Source organism: Antechinus flavipes, chromosome 4 (genome assembly GCF_016432865.1).
Source record: "Antechinus flavipes isolate AdamAnt ecotype Samford, QLD, Australia chromosome 4, AdamAnt_v2, whole genome shotgun sequence".
Lineage (NCBI taxonomy): Eukaryota > Metazoa > Chordata > Mammalia > Dasyuromorphia > Dasyuridae > Antechinus > Antechinus flavipes.
The window spans coordinates 106,466,079-106,487,677 of NC_067401.1; the positions used below are offsets into that span (position 1 = coordinate 106,466,079).

General features: G+C 34.1%; 1 protein-coding gene across 1 annotated transcript; it reads left to right on the top strand.

Annotated features, from left to right (window-relative positions):
- The first annotated feature begins 4,765 nt into the window (after positions 1–4,765).
- On the top strand, positions 4,766–5,713 carry LOC127561299 (olfactory receptor 6N1). Its single transcript, XM_051996582.1, has one exon. The coding sequence runs from the start codon at positions 4,766–4,768 to the stop codon at positions 5,711–5,713; it is 948 nt and encodes a 315-aa protein (XP_051852542.1).
- Positions 5,714–21,599: the final 15,886 nt, after the last annotated feature.

Genomic DNA, 21,599 nt, shown 5'->3' on the forward strand with positions numbered 1-21,599 from the left:
AATATTTCTTGGGTTTTTCCTTGTAGGATTTCTTTCTAAAGGTAATCAGTGGTTTCTTTCAATGACTATTTCTCCTTCTGTTTCTAGAAAGAGGGCTGTTTTCCTTGATGATCTCTTAAAGAATGCTATCCAGATTCTTTCTTTCTTTTTTTTTTTTTAAATCATTGTTTTCAGGTACAGCATAATTTTGAAATTGTCTCTTCTAGATGTGCTTTCCAGGTAGGTAATTTTTCCAATAAGGTATTTTTACATTTTCTTCCTTTTTTCAATTCGTTTTCATTTGTTTGACTGATTCTTGTTGTCTCATAGAATCATTAGCTTCCATTTGTCCCATTCTAGTTTTTAATGTGTCATTTTCTTCAGTTAGTTTTGTATCACTTTTTCTATTTGATTAATTCTTTTTCTTGAAGATGTTACATTCTTTAGATTTTTTTTATTTGACCAATTCTATTTTTTTAAGGAATTGCATTCCTTTCCCAAGCTTTCTGAACTCTCTCTTGTATATCTTTTATTTCTCTTCTCATTTTTGCTTCCACCTCTCTTATTTGCTTTTTAAAGTCTTTTAAGAACATCTTCAAGAAGTCTCGTTGGGCTTGAGACCAATTCATATCACTCTTTGACATTTCCTCTGTGGACTTTTTGTTCTCATCTGTGATGGTATTTTGATCTTCCTGTCACCAAAGTAGTTTTCTAAGGTCAAGGTTCTTTTCTGTTTCTTGTTCATTTTCTTTCCATTCTTTTTAAGTTATCTGTTCTGGATCTATTTTCTATGTCAATTGTTTTTTCCAATGAGATATTTTATCCCCCCACCTTTTTTTTTTCTTTTGACTTTTCTTTATTGTTTCTTGATATCTTATGAAGTCATTAGCTTCCAAAAGATAAATTCTAATTTTTAAGGAATTATTTTCTTCAATGAGCTTTGTATCTCTTCCCCCCCCCCCCAATTTGGCCAATTCTATCTATTAAGCAGGTCTTTTTTCAGTAAAATTTTAATCTCTTTCCCCCTTTTCCCAATTGTGTTATTGATGTGTTATTATCTCCAGTATGTTTTATGCCTCTTTTATTAAGCTATTAATTGTTTTTTTCAATATTTTTCCTTTGTTTTAATTATTTGCCTATTTTCCCTTTACCACTTTTATTTGATTTTAAAAATCAGATTTTTAGCAACATAGGAATTGTTGTTAGGCTTATGCCCAATTCACATTCTAACCCCCCCCCCCCCCCACCCCACCCTTGAGTCTTTGTTTATTGCTGTTGTGATTTCATTGTCTTTTGAATTTGTGTTTCAATATTCCTTGTTACCATAATCACTCTTCATGATCAGAATATTGTTATTGCACTTTTTAAACATATTCTGTTTCTTGTTTTTGAACCTTGTACTGAAGTTTGTTCAAAATCAACTATTTCTGATGTGAAGGGAGGAGGGGCATTGTCTCATGATTTAGAATTTTTTTTCTACTGTTGTTTTCAGAAATAGTGTTGTGGGTTTGGAAGTTTTGGGGGCTTCCATGTTGGTCTAACCTCCAGAAAGATATGATCATTGTTTCTGCATTCTGACCCTAACCTGAGAAGTATTCTTGATTCCTCAGGATTGTAAATGATTCTGTTCCTCAGGATCTCTCTTCCTTGGGACTGGAAATAATAATACTGTTTTTTAGAGTCCTCAATCCCTTGCAACCAAAATCTATAATGCTCCTCACTTTTGTGCTTCTTGACCAAGTGCTTTATTTCTTATCATGAACTATGACCTGGAAGTGAGTATAGGCAATGGTCAAACATTCAGTGTTAGCATAGAGGACCCCTATAATTTCTTTCTGACAAGTTTCCAAATCCCCTTATAATTTCTATTTGAGAGTTCCCAAAGTTTCTGCAAATTCTTCCAGGCATGACTTGTCCTTATCTCTAGTGTTTCATGTATGTGAGGTCATCCTTACCATAGAACAATAGAAAGATAATTTCATATGAAATTGTAAATCTCTTGTGTACAACTTGCTATTTCTTTTTAATTTATTATAAAATTATTATGTAATTTCCTTCCCATTTATCCTCTGGATGCAGATAGCATCTTGCTCCAAATATCCTTTTTAGTTAATTTGAGTATTTATAATAGTCAAAATGATTTGATCAAAGTTGTTCTTAAAACAATGTTAATATTAGTGTATATAATGTTCTTTGGTTCTATGTTAAGGACCATGCCTAGGTGAAGGGGCAGGTCAATTCTCCAAAAGCTTCCACCACTGTGAATCATAATATCTGAAGGAGTTGCAAAGCAGTCTTTATTGACACAAGTGTTTCTTGGACTCATGTTGAAATAAATTGTAGGCAGAGGGAAGAGGAGAGAGGTCAGACAATGCAACTACCTCTCAGTTGAGAGGTCAGAGAACAGCAACTGCCTCTCAGTCTCCTTGTATCATAATCATCCTCTCACATGAAGAGATTATAGGTCTGAGTTAGACCTCCAGCAGCCACTGGCAGGTGGCTTCCATATCATAACAGTTCTACTCATTTCACTCTTTGTTATTCCATTTAAGTACTTCCAAGTTTTTCTTTTTCACCCCTTATTTTGTTGTTGTTGTTGTTGGGCAATAAGGGTTAAATGACTTGCTCAGTGTCATAAAGCTAGTAAGTTTCAAATGTCTAAGGCTAGATTTGAGTTCTTGACTCCAAGACAAGTGCTCTATCTACTGTGCTACCTAATTGACCCCATCTTTTCTTAGATTGTCAAGTTCATCATTTCTTATACCACACTAGTAATTCCATCACAATTACATACTACAATTTATTCAACCATTTCCCAACTGATGGGCATCACTTTAATTTCCAGTTCTTTGTCACCACAAAGAGAGCTACTATAAATGTTTTAGAACATATGGGTTCTTTTCATTTTTCTTTAAAGATTTTGCAAACATACCTAGAATCCTAAGTTTTTAGTTCTAGTCCAGCATCCACCCTCAAGTCATAGATCTTTCTTTGAAACCTCTTAAATTTTGTAGGATTGAAAGAATGTCTCACTCTGACCTTTTGACACTCTAGAATTTGATTTGAGGTGTGATTTTAAAATTGTTTGGAAGGAAATCTTGGGAGAGCTCAGCCAAATTTTTTTTTCAATTCTACCATCTTGGCTACACCACTTGAAATTCTATCATTTAAAAAAAATTTAAATATCATTTGTTTTTGTGATTTGTTCTTTGAATTATTAATTCTTGAAAATTCTTATTTAATTTCAAATTACTTCTAATCTTTTCTTCAAAGGTATGATTTAAAAGCCAATGAAAGTACTTGCAAGAAAAACAAAACAAAACAAAATAAAAAACCCTTTCCCATTTTCTTTCCTTTTTTGCCTAGCTGGAAATTCTACCTTTTTGTGTCACAATTCTGAGTTATATAATAAAACAATAATATTATCTAAAGGATGATATGATACAGTAGAAAAAGCATGGCCTCTGGAGTCAGAAAACCTAGATTCAAATCTCTTCTCTGATACTTCTGGTGCGACCTTGGGCAAGACATTTATATGTTCTGTATTTCAGTTTTTTCATCTGTGAAGTGAAAGGTTTGAATTAGATACATTTTTCAAGTTGAATATTATTCAGCACTGAATTTGTGATATTTTGAATATCCATTGTCAAGATATTCATATATTATTCAGGACTGGAGAGACTGTACTCATTAATACAGTACCATTGATTAATTTGGGAGATCAACTAGCTGTCACCATAGACAGCAGGGTCCTAAAGGAATAGAATGGACAGAAAAAAAAAAATAGAATTTATTTTAGGGATGAGATTGTGAAGTGGGTAAGCATTAGGAAGAGTTTCAGACAATATTTTGGGACGGTGTCCCCTTGAAATCTTGGACGTAGACCTTAGGGCTAGCATCAGGCTACTGGTTACCTTGAGTTTCTGAAAGGGACAAGGATGTCAAAAAGAATGAAAAAATCAGCTTCTTTCATTTCTGAAACAACTTGGGTTCTATCAGATATTTTTGTTTTAAGATCTAGCTCAGACTATTCTTGATTCTCAAAATTCTTAGTTAATTCTGAAGTGTTTTTAAGACCCAGGAAGATGAGATTACTTCTCTCACTACAAATTTGTTTTGTTATTTGAAGACTTTGGAAGTGAGTGAAATTTTACTGTGTGAGACTCCCCAGTATTTCTTTGAAATGTCCCTGCATTGTGGCCAAAATGCACACGTTCATCAACCAATCCCATTTTTTTAAGTCATAGGTTGAAAGAAAAAAGGGACTTGAGAAAATTGTCTTAATCCTACTCTTTAATTTTATACCTGAAGAAATTGATACTCAGAAATATCTAGTGACTTGAATAATGCCACACATATATAAAGTATCAGAGTCAATTTCTCTGCAATTTCTGTCTGAGTGAATCCCAATCTAAATTTCAGGAAGATGTGGAAAGCACACTCACCTGGGTGTAAGTAGGAAGGAGAGCCAAGTCAGGTTCTGAAAACTCTTATAGGGTAAGGAGGGGTAAGGTAAGGGTAAAAGATGAAGATCAATTCAATTTAGTAAACATTTATTACAGAACATACTATGTACTAGACTAGGTTCTAGGTGTACAAAAATAGAAATGAAAATTCTCCAAGGAGTTCTAATCAGTTGGGCAGAAAAACTAACACAACCTGAAAAAATAGTATGAACTAACAAAAGATGAATTAGTGAAGAAAACTGAAGGGCTTTCACTTCCATCCAGAAAGCTATATCTCACATATCTTTCTCTGTGCCTACTAGGACCATGACCAGAAAGAAATGGACACTGGAAATTGGAGCAAGGTCACAGAGTTTATCATCTTGGGCTTTCCTCAACTTCAGGGTGTCCAGACTTATCTGTTTTTCCTATTGCTTCTCATCTACCTTGTCACCATCTTGGGAAATTTAATGATCTTTCTGTTGGTCAGATTGGATGCTAAACTTCATACACCAATGTATCAATTTGTTAGTGTCCTCTCCCTCCTTGAGCTTGGATACACAGCTGCCACTATCCCTAAGATGCTTGCTAATCTTCTCAGCAACAAGAAGACTATCTCCTTTTCTGGATGTCTCCTTCAAATCTACTTTTTCCACTCTCTTGGAGCTTCTGAATGCTATCTCCTCACAGCCATGGCTTATGACAGATATCTAGCCATCTGCCGTCCCCTCCATTATCCTACCCTAATGACCTCAGCACTCTGTACCAAGATGGCTGCAGGTTGCTGGTTGGGTGGCTTGGCAGGGCCAATAGTTGAGATCTCCTTGGTTTCTCAGCTCCCCTTTTGTGGCCCCAATCACATTCAGCATATCTTTTGTGACTTTCCACCAGTATTAAGTTTGGCTTGCACAGACACTTCCATCAATGTACTAGTGGACTTTATTATCAACTCCTGCAAAATCTTAGTAACTTTCCTATTGATCCTCACTTCCTATGTCCAGATTATTCGAACCGTCTTCAAAATACCTTCAGCTGAGGGCAAAAAGAAGGCATTTTCCACTTGTGCCTCCCACCTTACTGTGGTCATCATCTTTTTTGGGAGTATCCTTTTCATGTATGTGAGACTGAAGAAAAGCTATTCACTTGATTATGATAGAGCACTGGCTGTTGTCTACTCTATCATCACACCCTTTCTTAATCCTTTCATTTATAGTCTACGCAATAAAGAAATCAAGAATGCTTTGAAAAGACAGTTGCAGAGGATAGGGATATTATGTATGGAACTATAAGTGTTATGGTCATAAGGGAGTTGAGGAGATTGGCTTGTTGGTGTAGAGTATAATATGAAATAGCAATTTTCTGGGTCAATAAATAATATTGTCAGCTTTTGTTTTCTGATTTTGAGGATAGAACCTTGAGCATCTTTGCTTTCAACTCCTTTATCAATTTCATTTCCTCTACTGAAGAAAAGTACTGAGGAAACCTACTGGTTTCATCAGTATATAACACTAGGACTCTTTGTATTTAAATTTTCAGAGGTCAGAGTAGACATGAAATTTAAGTTATAGTTAACGTCATTTTATTCTTTTCTCTCTAAATCACCTCATGTCTGCTAGTGGGTCAATAAAGGTTTTTGAAATGAAAGATCCCACGTTTCTTTTCATAGGTAGGTTTTTGAAAGCTCTTAGCTTGTAAAAATTCCAAACAAATGACATAACCTTAGCCCCATCTAACAATGGATTAGAGATCAAGGTTCTAGACTAGTGCCAAAAGAAAGAGTCTCAGATAATGTTATTTCATGTGGCTAAAACTACAAGAAATGTGTCAGTGCAACTTCATACTACAAAAGGAAATACACATGCATAGTTTGAGACATTTCTAAAATATCAAACTAATTTAGTAAAATAAAAAGTGCATTTTCTAGGAGAATCAGTAAAATAACTCAGAAATAATTCATATTGTAGCTAACCAATGAAGAGTAAGAGAAGGGACTACTACAACAGTCACTTTCTTCATATATTTATAGTACATTTGTTTTTGTTAGCACTAAAATCACAAGGACAAGTGGCATTAATAAAGAGCAGCCTTTATATATTTCTGCTTGCCTCTATTGTTCTTACTTTTTCCAATAAACCTGAAAGATGAAATTGTGTCTCATCTAATGACTATGACACTGCTGATGTTAAAACTGTTCACTGCTACATTTCATTTTCTCCACTGACAATGCTAATTGGGAAATAGCAAGTGATTCCCACTTTCATATCATTTGTCTTTTTAAAAACTCTTTTCAATGGCTTCCATAAGTATCATCACCAACTCCAAATCACAAGATACTTCCTTAGCTCAAGAAACAATTAAAAACTCAAAACCCCAGTCTAACTCATCTTTCCTACTATTGAAAAGCTCTTAAGGTGGCTATTACAAGCGAATTCAATGAATTAAACTTCTACTAAGGACAAGAGTATAGGAATGAAAAGATGGAAAACAACTCAGTTTCCTACCATAACAGACCTTACAGTTTAATGAGAAGAATATGATGTACACTTAGAAACACCATATAAGGAGCTTAAGAAATATTTGAGAACCAAAAAGATAATTTCACCTGGGAAAGAGAAGACTATTCCTTGTATAAATAATGATAAATGATAATAATAAAATTATACATATGTATATTTTTTCTTTTTGGCCTCATAACAATCCTAAAACATATTAAAAATTGAGACTATAGGACAATTAAAAATTTATTTGTGTCAACATAATCAGTGAATTTTGGAGTTAGAATTTGAATCTAAGCAAAGAGCTATGGTTTCCATTAATTAGAAAATGGTCAAACAATTTGTAATACATAAATGTAATCGGATTTTATTGTACCACAAAAAAATGATAAAAAGGATAGATTCAGAGAAATGGGAAAGAGTTGTATGAACTGATGCAAAATGAAGAGAGAAGAACAAAGAGAGCAATTCGTATAACAATATTATGAAGACACTTGGAAGGCTTAATAATTTTGATCAATGCAATAACCAGAAAATCAATGCTGATCCTTGTTATCCACTTTCTGATCAAGATGAAATGAGTTTAAATAGCAGACAGCATATATTTGTGAACATAGCCAATCTGGGAAAAATATATATATATATTTGCTTCAAAACATATTCATTACAAGGGTTTTGATTTTTCCTTCTTTTATGGGTGTGTATGTGAGAAAAAAATAAATGCTTGTTAATTTAAAAAGCATAAATTAGATTGTAATATTCTTGTATCTCCAGTGCTTAGCACATACCTGAGGTTGTACAGTCAGTGTTTAATTATATATATATATTTACCATATCTTTCTGACAGAGTTAGTTGCTTATTCTACTATAGCATTTTATCTCTCAAAGAATTCTCATTGTCAGTATTTTGTTGATATTTCTCTTTTCACAGAAGAGGCAATTAAGGCCCAGCTAAATAAAATGACTCACCTGAGATTACATAGATAGTAAATGACTCAAATACACATTTTCTGATTCCAATGCTATCCTTTACATAATGTCAATATTCATTCAAGTGTCTAGATGATTATTTGTAATGAATCCTAAAAAACAACTTTTTTTTTTTTTTTTTTTTTACATTTTATGTGTCGTGGACTCCTTTGAAAATCTAGTGAAGCCTATGGCTCTCAAAATAGTATTTTTAAATGCATAAAATGAAATACATTGAATTACACAGAAAATTAACCATATGGAAATACAGTTATGCACATTAAAAACAAACAAACAAACAAACAAAAACAAACAAGTTCATGGACAGTAGGCTCTGCCAATGAGTAAATTCATACATGGAAAGGAGGTTTCAAATTGGATCCTCTAAGATATCATCTAATTAAAAGATTCCATTACTCTATTCAATAACAGAGTAAGGATTAGAAAACATTTTCTTAACATTTCAATCTTACCACATATCATGATATTATTCAACGCCAGGAGAATATAAACTTGTTCAGTCATTTCAGTTGTGCCTCACTCTTTATGAACACCATTGAGATTTTCTTAGCAAAGCTATACTGCAGTGCTTTGTCATTTCCTTCTTCCACTTATTTCACAGATGAACAAATTGAGGCAAACAAAATTAAGTGACTTTGCCAGGGTTATGCAGGCTGGAAATTCATTGCTAGATCTGAACTCAAGAAGATGAGTCTTCTTGACTCGAGGTCTGGCACTCTATGTGTTATGGTTATGGACATGAAATTGAAGTGACAACTACTCTTTTTAATTTTTTCTTCTCAAATCAACACTTTGAGCCCAATTACCCATTTAGTTCTGAATATATCTGATTGTCTGGTTATCTGTTATCTTTTTCACACACACACACACACACACACACAAAGACTATCAGATAATATTTGCCCTCTACTTTCTAGTTTACTAATTTTGTCAAAAAAGGAAGTAAAGTTTGTCTGCCACAAGAAGGTTTTGATGAAGCCATTCTAACATTATAATACTTTCTAATGTTTGTCAACTCTTTGATTCTGTGTTCCAGAATTTTCTAGTTATTGAAATTAATCTCATTGTTCTGTAGTTTGCAGATTACATATTTTTTTCTTTTTCTTTTATTTTATTTAATCTTTTGAAAATTAAGTCAATGCATGCTCTTTTCCAATCCTATGTAACCTCACTCATTTTTCATGATCTTCCAGATATCACTGATTATATTCCAGCAATTATAGATTCTAGTCCTTTTGGTACCTCAAAAATGTGGTTTACAATTGCAATGTAGTAATTAGAATTTACCAAATCCATTAAAGGAAGTTAGAAAATTTCTTACTACATCCTCAATTATTTTGGATGGCCAATCCTCGTTAATAATTTATAATCTCTAGTCCAGTTTAAAGAGCATTTTTCTTGGAAGATTAAATAAAACTTGAAAAAATTTGATTTCTTTCCAAATTTTGAGTCAATTTTTCAATTTAGTGGAACAAATTTCTCAGAAATACAAACACTACATAACAGTGGTTGATTTATTGTTATTAATTATCTAGATTTAATAACATGATGAAGCAAATGAAAATAATACATATTAATCTTAAAAGCATTTTATCCCCAATTATTAAATATTTACCAGCATAACCTTGATCATATCCACCTCAAGCAAAGGTTCTAACCTATAAAATATTTCCCTGATTCTTCCCATGACCCTGACTTTCTCATTTTTAATGGCTTAGCTGTGATCTTTATTGCTACTTCATTTTCCCCTCTCGTTTTCCAGAGTTCCTATCTTCTCAGATCAGAAAATTTATTTTGTCTCTGTTAGTTCCAATAGTAGTCCTCTGATACCCACTTGTTAACATCCACCTTAAGTTTTGGAGCCAGCCTTACATGGAAGAGATTTCTGGTCTTAGAGTCAGGAGCCCTGAGTTTGACTATTAACTTGATCACATAACAGTTGTATGCTTATGGGCATTTCATTTAATTCCCCTGAGCATCAATTTCCTCACCTGGTGAAGTGGGTGTGATATACTATCTACTTGTAAAGTTGTCATGAGCAAAAAAAATTATAAATCGTCAAATTCTTTGTAAATTTAAGGAATTATTAGTATTAGCTCAAGGCAATGTACTAGGTGTCACCTGGCTCAGGTAGAATACATTGAAATTTTCAGGTCCAATATTCTGTACATCATAATTCTATTTATTTGGTACAAGTTTGGATTAAATATTTTGACAGTCCCCTGAAATGTTTTCTAACTATGTCTTCCCCATCTTACAATTGTGATGTTACTTTATAAAAATTAAGTTTGAGATGTTACATTTATGGCTGTTATATTTATTCTTGTTAAACATAGCTAATCATTACAACCTAGGGATTTCTTTTTTGGGGGGGACCCACGTTCTATCATGCAATGAATTATTCTTTGCTTCCTATCTTCAAGTCTTTTACAAATTTGATAAGTTGTCTTTCACAAATCTGATAGGCATGTCATCTAAACCTGTGGTCAAGACATCAATAATAATATTGAACAAAAAAGTTTTGAAGACTTATCATTATATTTATTCATGATGATTGGATTACATTTGGGCAACTTAATGAATTATTGAATTTATTGGTATGGGCATTCTCTCCAAAAATTTCAACCAAGTTTTTTTTCTATGTAGAGCCTTATATCTGTTTTTGCAGAATTCCCTACAGGCTAAACCTCAAAAGATATTTTTTTTAAGAGAGAAAAAAAGACCTATTTGTACAAAACTATTTATAGCAGCATATCTTGTGATAGCAAAGAATCACAGACTAAAGGATGAGCATCAATTGTGAATGAATACACAAATTATGGCATGTGAATGTAATGAAAAGTTACTGTGTTATAAGAAAGGATAAAACAAGCAGTTATAAAAAAGGATAAAACAGGGAGTTTTTTTAAAAAAAAGGATAGTTTCAGAAATGGTAGTGTGAACTGGTGCAGAATGCAGTGAGCATAACTAGGAGAACAATATATACAATAACAATATAAAGAAAAAGAATTTTTGTAATATTCTTCTCTAATGTAATCTTCTCTGGGAGCTGGTTTCTTGGGGTCTCTAGAGGCAGTCTTCGTTTCAGTTCAGTAATCACCCCAATGCATCCAGTTATTAAAGTCCAAATCCTTTATTCTCTCTTTCCAAGTCTTATCTCCTTCACTTGCGTCTCGGCTAATTTTCTGGAGGCCTTCCGGATCTTGGTTTCAGTGTTCTCCACAGGACAGCCTGCCACCACTTCTGTGTCTTTCTTAGTTCTGCCCAACTGCCTTCTCTGGCTTCTGAATCTCCCAGACTGAATCCTGGTTGAGGCTCATAGCTTATATATGCTCTCTTAAAGGTATGAATCTTGTAGAATTGTAGTAAGTATAAAGTACATGTACAGAACTAGAGAACTGTTAAGTATCATATTAAATAATCATTGTCTCTATCAATCCCACTGACTTAGCACCTTGTTTCAAGTTCTGGCCCATAATATCTTCTGCTTTCTTTTGTTTTTAGAACATTGGAGGCCATGATCTCCCTGACTTCTCAAGGAGGTGAGAACCCCCCAAAAGGAGGTGATTACAACTTCCCTGACTGCTCGAAAAAGGGGTGAAAACACCATAAAAAGAGGTGATCACGCTCTCCCTGGTATCTCAGGAAGGGAGATGAAAACATCAAAGGAAATGGGAAATCAAATCAGATTAGTGGGCTTCTGAAGGGTCTCACTCTTAAAACAGGTATACATAAATCCATCAATATGGGAAGTATTACACATAATTACATAAATTACATAAACACATAGCAATATAATGCAGGCTAGTAGTGATGTAACAAATAACATGAATCAACATGAGGAATTATACATGTCCATAAGTCCTAGAAATAGTCCAAAAGGATTCTATTGTCCATTACTTTATGTGCCAGGAATCCAATAATTCCTGCAAGTTTTGAAGTTCTGCAATAATCTCATCAACAATTTTTCATCTCAGGGAATCCAATAATTCCTGCAGATAAAGTTCTTTAACAGTCTCATTATCATCCATGCTCTTTCAGCATCAGATTTTTTTTTTTTAGGTCTTCTCCTTTGTTTTGAAGTTTTTCTCTTTTTCTGTCTCTCTCTAGGTGCTTGTCGGCACCCATCTGATTCCTTCTCCATCTGTAGAGATACAAGAAAATCCTTTCTCCCAAGCAGCTAACTATCTAGTCCCTTCTTTTTATCACTTTCTAAATCTCTCCTCATCACCTGGTAATTATATTGGAGCTGCTCATTATATTGGAGTTGTTCGCACTGGACACTTCCCTTCTGTTGACTTAAAAAGCCTGTATTCTCCCCAATTGTAATCCCTTTCTGCCATCTGATTGCTTTTTGGCTGATGGATCATATAATCCCTTTCTGCCATCTGACTACTTTTTGGCTGTTAAATCATGTAATCCCTTTCTGCCATCTGATGGTTTTTTCCCTGATTGATCACATCAGAGTCCTGAACTTCTAAAGATGTAACCTTGGCTGCCCTCATGCCCCACCTGTCTTTTGTATGATACCTTGGAGCTGGGCACTACCTCTCATTTCCTTGGGTCAATCTACATTCTGAGGTCCAGTGGAAGTCCTTGTGGTATTTTGGACATAGGGTTTTAGGTCTTCTCTCACCTTGTTTTCTCACTCTATCTCCATATCTACATTGGGCTCTCAAATGTCCTATTTTTCTACACTGAAAACATCAATGACTCTCTCTAGAAGTCTCTTGCCAAGAGGAACCCTGTCTTTCCATGTTCATCATACTCTGGGTATTATAAGCGTCTGTGCCCACTGTGGCACAGTGTCTTATGATCTCCTCTTTGTGTAGTCCCCATATAATTCTTTTGCAAATCTCATTAGCATTTTCCTTAGCCAGTTGTCTGATCATTATTTCTATACTGCATTTTCTCCAATAGTTCTTGTGACAGCAAACATCTCAAAAAATCCACAAAAGGTTCTTGGGACCTTGGTCTATTTTGTGAGGCTTCCCCTCAATCTTTCCCTGGAAAGGTACCCTCAGCTTTTATAGCAGCAGTAGAAATTTATTCATATGCTCCAAAGGGGTAATTAATCTGCTGAATTCTCTGTATACTGACCTTCACCTGCTAGTTGGTCAAAGGTGATTTGCACATTAACTCCAGCTTGCTTGTTGCATTGGACTTGAATCCTACATAATTCATGATACTCTGAAAGCCACAACAAGTTTTGTCCAGGCTCTAAATATGTCCTTGATATAGATTTCTAATCACTTGGGGTTAAGATTTCATAAGCCAAATTATCTAGTAACATATTAACATATGACAATGTAGCCCCATAAAGAGTGCAGCCTTTTTTCAAATCTTTATTTTTTTTTCCAAATCAAAAAGAGTGTATCTTCCCCTTTTTTGATCTGAAGAGTCAAGCTCTTCAATCACAGGTTATGCATGTATTAAATCAGATACATGCTGTCCTTTATTTTTTGCTTTCCTTTATTTTTTGCTTTAACCAGTGCTTTTTGTAATCTTGTCATAGTCTGCTTCATAGGTGGTGCCGATCATGTTATTGCCTCTCCCCCTTCCTCCTTCTCCCTCCACCCATAAAGGGTTAATTGAGGGAAGTAGGTCAGGGAATGGCTCCTGCTGTAAAGTACTACAATCAGAATTACACTTTACTCCATTCTTAGCTGATTCTTCATACTTTTCACCTAGTTTATTAGGCTCCTTCCCCTCTTACTCTTTCTTCTTTTTTCCTTATTCTATAACTTATATAATTTCCTAAAGCCAATTGTATTAAATTGTATGTATAAAGTGTTTCTTTGGAAATTGAGTCAGGTCCATTTTCATTGTAGAATTGACATAGTTGCTCTCCTACTAATTTCCACTCTTCTAGATCCAATTCTTTTCCCAAAGATAACCAAGGAGATGTGTACTGTGTAGTTTCTAAAAGTTCAGTGATCTGCTCCCAAATTATAATCAAAACTTGACTTTTCATAGTCTGACAATGCTCTCTACACATTTTCCTTGAATTGGAAAAGAAGGCTGTTTTCTAAACATCTGTCCCATTTTAGCTGAAGTACTACTTTAGCCCTTTAACAAAGTTTCCTTGTCTATTTTTGTACTCACCCTAATTTCTGGGTCAAGGAGACTTTTCCACTGAAATCAGGATCAGAGGCTTTTCTACTGAAATCCAGAATCATGTCTGTCCCACGTTTGGATGCCAAAATGTAATATTCTTCTCTAAAATGTAATCTTCTCTGGGAACTGGTTTCTTGGGGTCTCTGGAGGCAGTCTTCGTTGCAGTTCAGTAATCACCCCAAATACAGGCAAATGTTAAAGTCCACATCCTTGATTGTCTCTTTCCATGTCTTATCTACTTCACTTGGGGCTCAGCTAGTTTTCTAAAGGCTTTCTGGATGTTGGTTTCAGTGTTCTCCAAAGGATAACCTGCCACCACTTCTCTGTTTTCCTTAGTTCTGCCCAACTGCCTTCTCTGGCTTCTGAGTCTCCCAGACTGAATCCTAGTTGAGGCTCCTAGCTTATATATGCTGTCTTAAAGGTGTGAATCTTGTAGAATTGTAGTAATTACTAAGTACATATACTGAACTAGAGAACTGTTAAGTACCATGCTAAATAATCATTGTCTCTATCAATTCCACTGACTTAGCATCTTGTTTCAAGTTCTGGCCCATAACAAATTTTGAAATATCTTAAATTTTGATCAAAATATCGATCAATTCCAATTTCAAAAGGACAGATGAAGTCTGATAGTTATCTTTAAACTCAAATGATGGACTTACAATGCAACCTAAGGCACACTGTTTTTGGACGTAGCCAATGAGGAAACTGGTTTTTCTTGACTGTACATTCATTAAAAGGACTTTTTTTTTTCTTTTTGTAAGGTGGGGGACTGGTGGAAGGGCAAGGGGAGATAGGGAGAAACAGAAAATTAAATAATTTATGTATACGTGAATATTTATGCTTATAACATATGTGTACATATGCATATTTGAGAGTGGGATTGTGTTCTATAAGAACCAAGTAAAATTATGATCCCATCATCTTCTACTCCCCTAAGATTGAAGTGGTACAAAGGGGCAAGCAGATAATCCCTCCTATATGTGGGGTGGATATAAATTTGTATATTTATGATTAACCCTTTTGAAGTAAATATTTCTTTGTGAAAACTAATCTGATTATAAGTACCTAATGGAACTGGGCTGCAAAAGACTATCATTTACATTTGAGGGAACACTAATGGTGCGATATGGAGCCATTTGCAGATTCTAGATATATTTTAAGCTCCCAATGGAAGAACCCTTGGAGGGTGTATGGGGACAATATAATCTACTTGACCTTTAGGCACTAGGGGCCAGGAGTCTATGCTACATATGAAATACTCTTTTCATTTGTAGTTTTATTTAATTCAAAGTAAAGGAAAAAAAATTATTCATAGATGATCCAGGTAAAGCACCAAAAGACAATCTCACCTTCCTTTGATAGCTTGTGAATCACAGCTCACAGTATTGTGTGTCCTATCTTCTCTTTCTCTTTTTTATCAAATGATTGACTCACTTTTTGGGGGGGCTCATAAATACTTGATTTTTTTTAAATATGATCTCTCTCACACATAAGTCTTCAGCAGTAATCTGAAGCAGTTATATATAACAGAGCTGGATGCATTTGTAGTTCAAAATCCCTGGATTTTGATTCCTGCTCTAAGAGCAGAGATTGTCAAGGGGGTAGACAATGAGAACTTAATTGAGTTTCCCTACTGAGGACTCTCCCATTTCCATGAAAGTGGTCTTCTATTCTTCATCCCATTACTCTTCATTTGCATGTTCATTATACAAGGGAAATGCAGGATTTTTTTTTATCGTTGCCATAGTTAAAATCCAGATTCATACTCTCATTTATAATCTTAACAATATCTTCTCTTTCTCCAATGCCAAAGATTTTCTCCAAAAACAAATGGTATTCAGAACATCATCTTGATCAGTACTGTATATAGATATATTTCTTCTACTCATCTGTCAGGAGAGAAGTGGTCTCAGAAGGCAGCTACTCAGTTTCAGTGGCTATCAACAGGAACATTTTCACTTGTAGTCCCCCCTACTTCTTGTTCTATGTGACCCCAAATTTATAAACCCGACTGATTCCTTTCTCTTCTTGATTTCATTGATTGATCCCTGAGATCAGATAGTTCTTCACACCATCCTTCTGTATCTATATTATCTCTTCTGTGACTTTGCCTTTAGGCAGGGCATGGACTTCACAGGACTTCCAAGATATCAGGAATGAGGAAATTGAAGACTTTCAAGGAGGTCTACCTTGATATTTAACTAGGAATATTTTTTTCACGGACCAACTTTTCTTTCTTTTGAGGAATGAAACTATGTTGTTTTTTTTTTTCAAAAAGATAGCTCTTGACTAGTCACTTGTTCATTTTTCATTATCTTCTTCTGTATTATACCCACAACCTTGCAGCTATCTGTGCTGTCAACACGAGTTCATTATTTTCTGTGCCTTCTGTGTTGTTTCCCTGTTTCTTTCTTCTCCAATCTGGAACTTTCAATATGCAACCCTGCTTTCTTGGGGATATTAATGTCACCTACTTGTCTGTGCCAGAAAATTCTTGATGATTTACCTGAAGGAATCAAGCTAGTCTGTCTGTGCCAGAAGACTAGCTTGATTCCTTCAGGTAAATCATCAAGAATCATTACAGCCTGAAAAATGCCAACACATATATAACTAAAATTTTTCAATTATTTTCAATTTAATCAATGGGAACAGGAAACAAATAGAAATGTATGTACAATCATACTAGGGAAATCAAGCACCTATGCATTTTCTAAGTCCTATAGCAAAGGTTCTTAATGTGTGTGTCTCTCTCTGTGTGTGTGATGGACCACTTTGTCAATCTGGTAAAGTATAGGTACTCTTCCTCAGAATCTTTTTAAATGCATTAAAAATAAAGTTACAAAGAAACTGATTATATATTGTTGCATTTATTAAATATTTTTTTCTTTTAAAATTTTGAGTTCCAGATTCTCTCACCCTCCCACCTCTCCTTCACCCACTGAAAAGGTGATGCAAATTGATATAAATTTTAAATGTTAAATCATGCAAAACATATTTCTATATTAGTCATGTCACCAAAAAAAGAAAAAAAAATATTAAAGAAAGTGAGAAAATTATACTTCAATTTGCATTCAGAGTTCAACAGTTCTCTCTTTGGAGTGGGATCACATTTTTTCTTCATGAGTCCTTTGGAATTACTTTGGATCATTGTCTTGATAAAAGTAGGCAAGTCTTAAAGCTGGTCATCATTACAGTTGCTATATCTCTCTCTATATATAGTTAGATACGAATATAGATATGTATGTATATGTATGTATCTCTATTTTAAGTTTGTCTCTTATAAACAAGCTATCATTGGATCCTGGTTTCTAATATGTTTTGCTATCTGCTTTCATTGTATGGTGATCTCTTCCCATTCCTGTTCACGGTTATGATTAGTAACTGTGTCTTGCTTTCCATTTTATGTTCTTCTGTTTATCCTTTTCTTTCTCTCTTTATTCTGTCCCTCCTCAGAAGTCTGATTTGTTTTTGATTACTGCCTTCATTAATTTACCCTCCCTTTTATCACCTTTCCTCTTATATCTCTTATTCCATTCACCTTTTATTTCCCTATTGGGTTAAGTAGATTTTTATATTCAATTGAGTGTATTTATACACATGTGTAAGTATACATATATGTATAAATACATACATACATGAATACATACCTATACACAGACATAGATACACAGATACACACACATATATAATTTTTTCCTACTTTGAACCAATTCTAATGAGAACATTACATACTATTTCCCCTTTATTTTCCCTTCCACAATAAAAAGTCTTCCTTGTATGCCACTTTTATTGAGAAAAATTTCCCAATTCTACCTCTCCCTTCCTCCTTCTCCCAGTCCTTCTTTATTACCATAAACTTTTTTGATTCTCACTCGTGCCCTCTTTTAATGACCTAGTCACAAAAAAAATTTAAGGGGTTATATATCATATATATCATCATCACCATCCTACATAATAATGTAAAAACTTTAACTTATGTTTTCCCTCATGTTTCTCTTTCATGTTTACCTTCTTAAGCTTCTCTTGAGTTATATTTTAAAGTAAAAATTTCTATTCAGTTCTCTTCTTTTCATCAGGAATGCCTAAGCACTCCACTTTCATCAAATATATGTTTTCCCCCTGATGAATAATACCCAGTTTTGTCAGGTAGGTTTGCTATTCCAGCTATTTTGCTTATAGAATATCATGTTCCGAATCCTCTACTCATTTAACATGGAGACCATTAAATCTGTGATCTTAACTGTGGCTTCTCAATATTTGAATTGATTTTTTTTGACTGCTTGGAATATTGCCTCTTGATCTGGGAGCTCTGCATTTTGATTATGATATTCTTAGGAGTTTATACTTAATACTCTTTTTCAGAAGGTAATCGGTGGTTTCTTTCAATTTCTATTTTACTCTCTGGATCTAGAGTATGGGGGGGAAATTTTCTTTATGATTTCTTGAAATATGATGGTGAGGATCTTTTTATGATCATCTTTCAGGCAGTCCAATATTAAATGATCACTCATCAATCTATTTTTCATATCAGCTGTTTTTCTAATAAGAGATTTCACATTTTTTTAATTCTTTTGGCTTTTTAAAATTGTTTCTTGATATCTTGTAGAATTATTAGTTTCCACTTGCCCACTTCTATTTTTTAAGGAATTATCTTCTTCAGTAAGTTTTTAAACTTTTTTTTTATTTAGCCTTTTTTGTTTGTTTGTTTTTTAAGGAATTCTTTTCAGTGAATTTCTGTGTCTTTTTATCATTAGCCTAATTTAGTATTTTAAGGTTCCATTTTAGTTAGTATTTTTTGTGTTTCTTTTATCTTTAGATCAATTCTGTTTTTAAGTGATCATTTATTTCTGTTTTTTGTGCTTCTTTCTTTTACTAAGATGTTAATTTCCTTTTCATAATTTCTTTACATTTTTCTTATTTCATACCCCCATATCCTCATTTTCCCTCTATCATTTTTATCTCTTTCTTTAACTCTTCCAGGAATTCTTGTTGGGTTTCAGTCTAATTAGCATTTTCTTTGGAATTATGCCTGTAACTATCTGCATATTGTTGTCTTCTTCTGAGATTTTATCTTGTTCTCTCTGGGAATCCCTGGGGATCCTTGTAAGCTGTTTATGATCATGTTCTTTGTTGTTGTTATTGTTGTTGTTACTCTTTGCTAATTTTTCCAATCTATTTCTTGACTTTGAACTTTATGTTAAAGATGGGTTTTGCTCACATGGAGGTGGGGAGGCACTATCCTAAGTTTCAGGGGTTTTTTGTCTGCAAGTTTTCAGAGGGTCTACAACTTTTTTGTGCTTCTAAAGTTGTATGATTCAGGGGAGAAGTGTGATCATTGTTCTGTGCACTTTCTTCTTTACTCAGGAAGAATCTCTATTCTTTTTTAGTCTAAGCAATAATTGGGTTAGTTCTCTTGGCACTGAAACTATGGCCAGGTTCTTGGTTCTCTAAAGCCACAAGCACTTGCCCTCTTATCTGTCTTGGAACTGCTATTCCAGAATTTAATTTGAATAATTATTTAAAGTGGTTTGGAAGGGAATGTTGGATTAAGCTAAATCTTGGCCTAACTTCTTGGCTCTGCTTGGAAACCAATTATATTGTTCTTGTTCAGTTTTTCAATTATGTACAACTCTTCATGATCTCATGGCACACAGCAGCCTTTCTATCCTTTACTATCTCTCAAAGTTTCTTCAAATTCATGTGTGTTGTTTCCATAACTATCTATTTATTTCATTCTCTGTTATTACTTTTTCCATTTGTCTTCAATCTTTCTCAACATCCGAGTCTTTTCCAAGGCAAAAAAAGTTGTTCCAGAGAACAAGACTCATTGGATGTCTTCTCATTATATGGCCAAAGTATTTAATCTTCAGTATTTTATCTGCTAGTGAATAGTCTTAAGTAATTTCTTTAAGTATTGATTGAATTGGCCTCATTAATTGGTACAAGGGATTCTCATAAGTTTCATAAGCACTGATTCTGCAGTGCTCAGCCTTTGTTATAGTCCAAATCTCGTTGTCATACATTGCTATCAGAAAAAAAATATAGTTTTAAGTATACAGATCTGTATTAACAAGATGATGTCTCTTCTTTTTAGTATGTTGTCCAGATTTTCCACAGCTTTCCTTACAAGGAGTATATATATATAAATTTCATGGTTCCAGTCAGTGTCTGCAGTGATCTTTGAGCCCAAGAATATGAAATCTGTCACTGCTTCCATTTCTTTTCTGTCTGTTTGCCAGGAAGCAATGGAACCAGTTGCCAAGATCTTAGGTGTTTTTTTTTTTTAATTAAACTTCAAGCCAGCTCTTATACCCTCCTCTTTCAATCTCGTTAAGAGGCTTCTTATTTATTCTTCACTTTCTGACATCATGGTGATCTTGTTTGTATATCTGAGATTGTTGATATTTTCTCCTGGAAATCTCATTCTGGCTTTTGATTTGTCCAGCATGACATTTCACATGATCTATTTGGTATTTATAAGTTAAATAAGGTGAAAATATACCATCTTGTCATACTCCTTTTCCAAACTTAAACTAATCAGTTATTCCACATTTGTTTTTAACTACTACTTCTTGACTGGCAACGAGGTTCCTCAGGAGACAGGTAAAATGATCTGGTATGCCCATCTTTTTGAGGTATTGTTCTATCTTATTGTGATCCAAGATAATTACATTAAAGCATGACAATATTTTTTTTTTCCTCCAGGTTAAGAACTCCTGCCATAGAGAATTATATAGAGTTGACCTCACTTTGTAAACAACCGATTTAATTTGAAAATAACAAGACTGTGATCAGTCTGCTAATCCACTTGGCAGTAATCATCTTTATACTTCCATATATTTTCCAGCTATCACTCTATTCCAATACACTGGTGATATAACAATAAATACAATGCATTTGCCAGCTTCTCTGTTGCACCAGAGGATTGTGCTAACAATAACAATCCTCTCAGAGGAAGTGGAGTATGACTTAGCCAGATGTGATTTCCATGTTCCAATAGTTCCTTTTTTTTCCCTTCTTGAGCTCCTTGTTGTTCTCCAATTCCTATATCTATTTCAATGCTTGATTGCCAGCCTGTACTATTTCCTGAAGATAGTTTCCAATTCATGAAGCTTGCATTTGTTGTCTTTGGTATGTTTCCAGATATCTACCTGGGGCTATTTCATAGGCTAGCTGAAAAGGTGAGCTTCTTAGTCAAGTTAACAAGCATTTATTAAGCATATGTGTCAGACATTGTGCTGCACAATGGATACTAAAAAAAAGCAAAAAAAAAAAAAATTGTTCTCAAGAGGTTCACAATCTAATTAAGGAGATAATATCTAAACAGCTATATGCAAAGATCCATGCAAGACAAAATGAAGGTAGTCTAAGAGAGAAGGAACTATCATTAATTAGTCCTAAGTGATACACTTTTTTTTTTTGCAAACTTTGCCACTAGACTTAGTCTTACTGTAGTTATGCAACATTATAGCATGTAGAACATTAAATGTCCCACTTAATATTATCCATCCAGTGCAAAAAGCAGTTTTTAAGCATATACTGTCTACCAAGGTTTATACTAAACTCTAGG

What these genes read in the sequence shown, in the direction of transcription:
- LOC127561299 (XM_051996582.1), top strand. Translation starts at nt 4,766, where the DNA reads ATGGACACTGGAAATTGGAGCAAGGTCACAGAGTTTATCATCTTGGGC.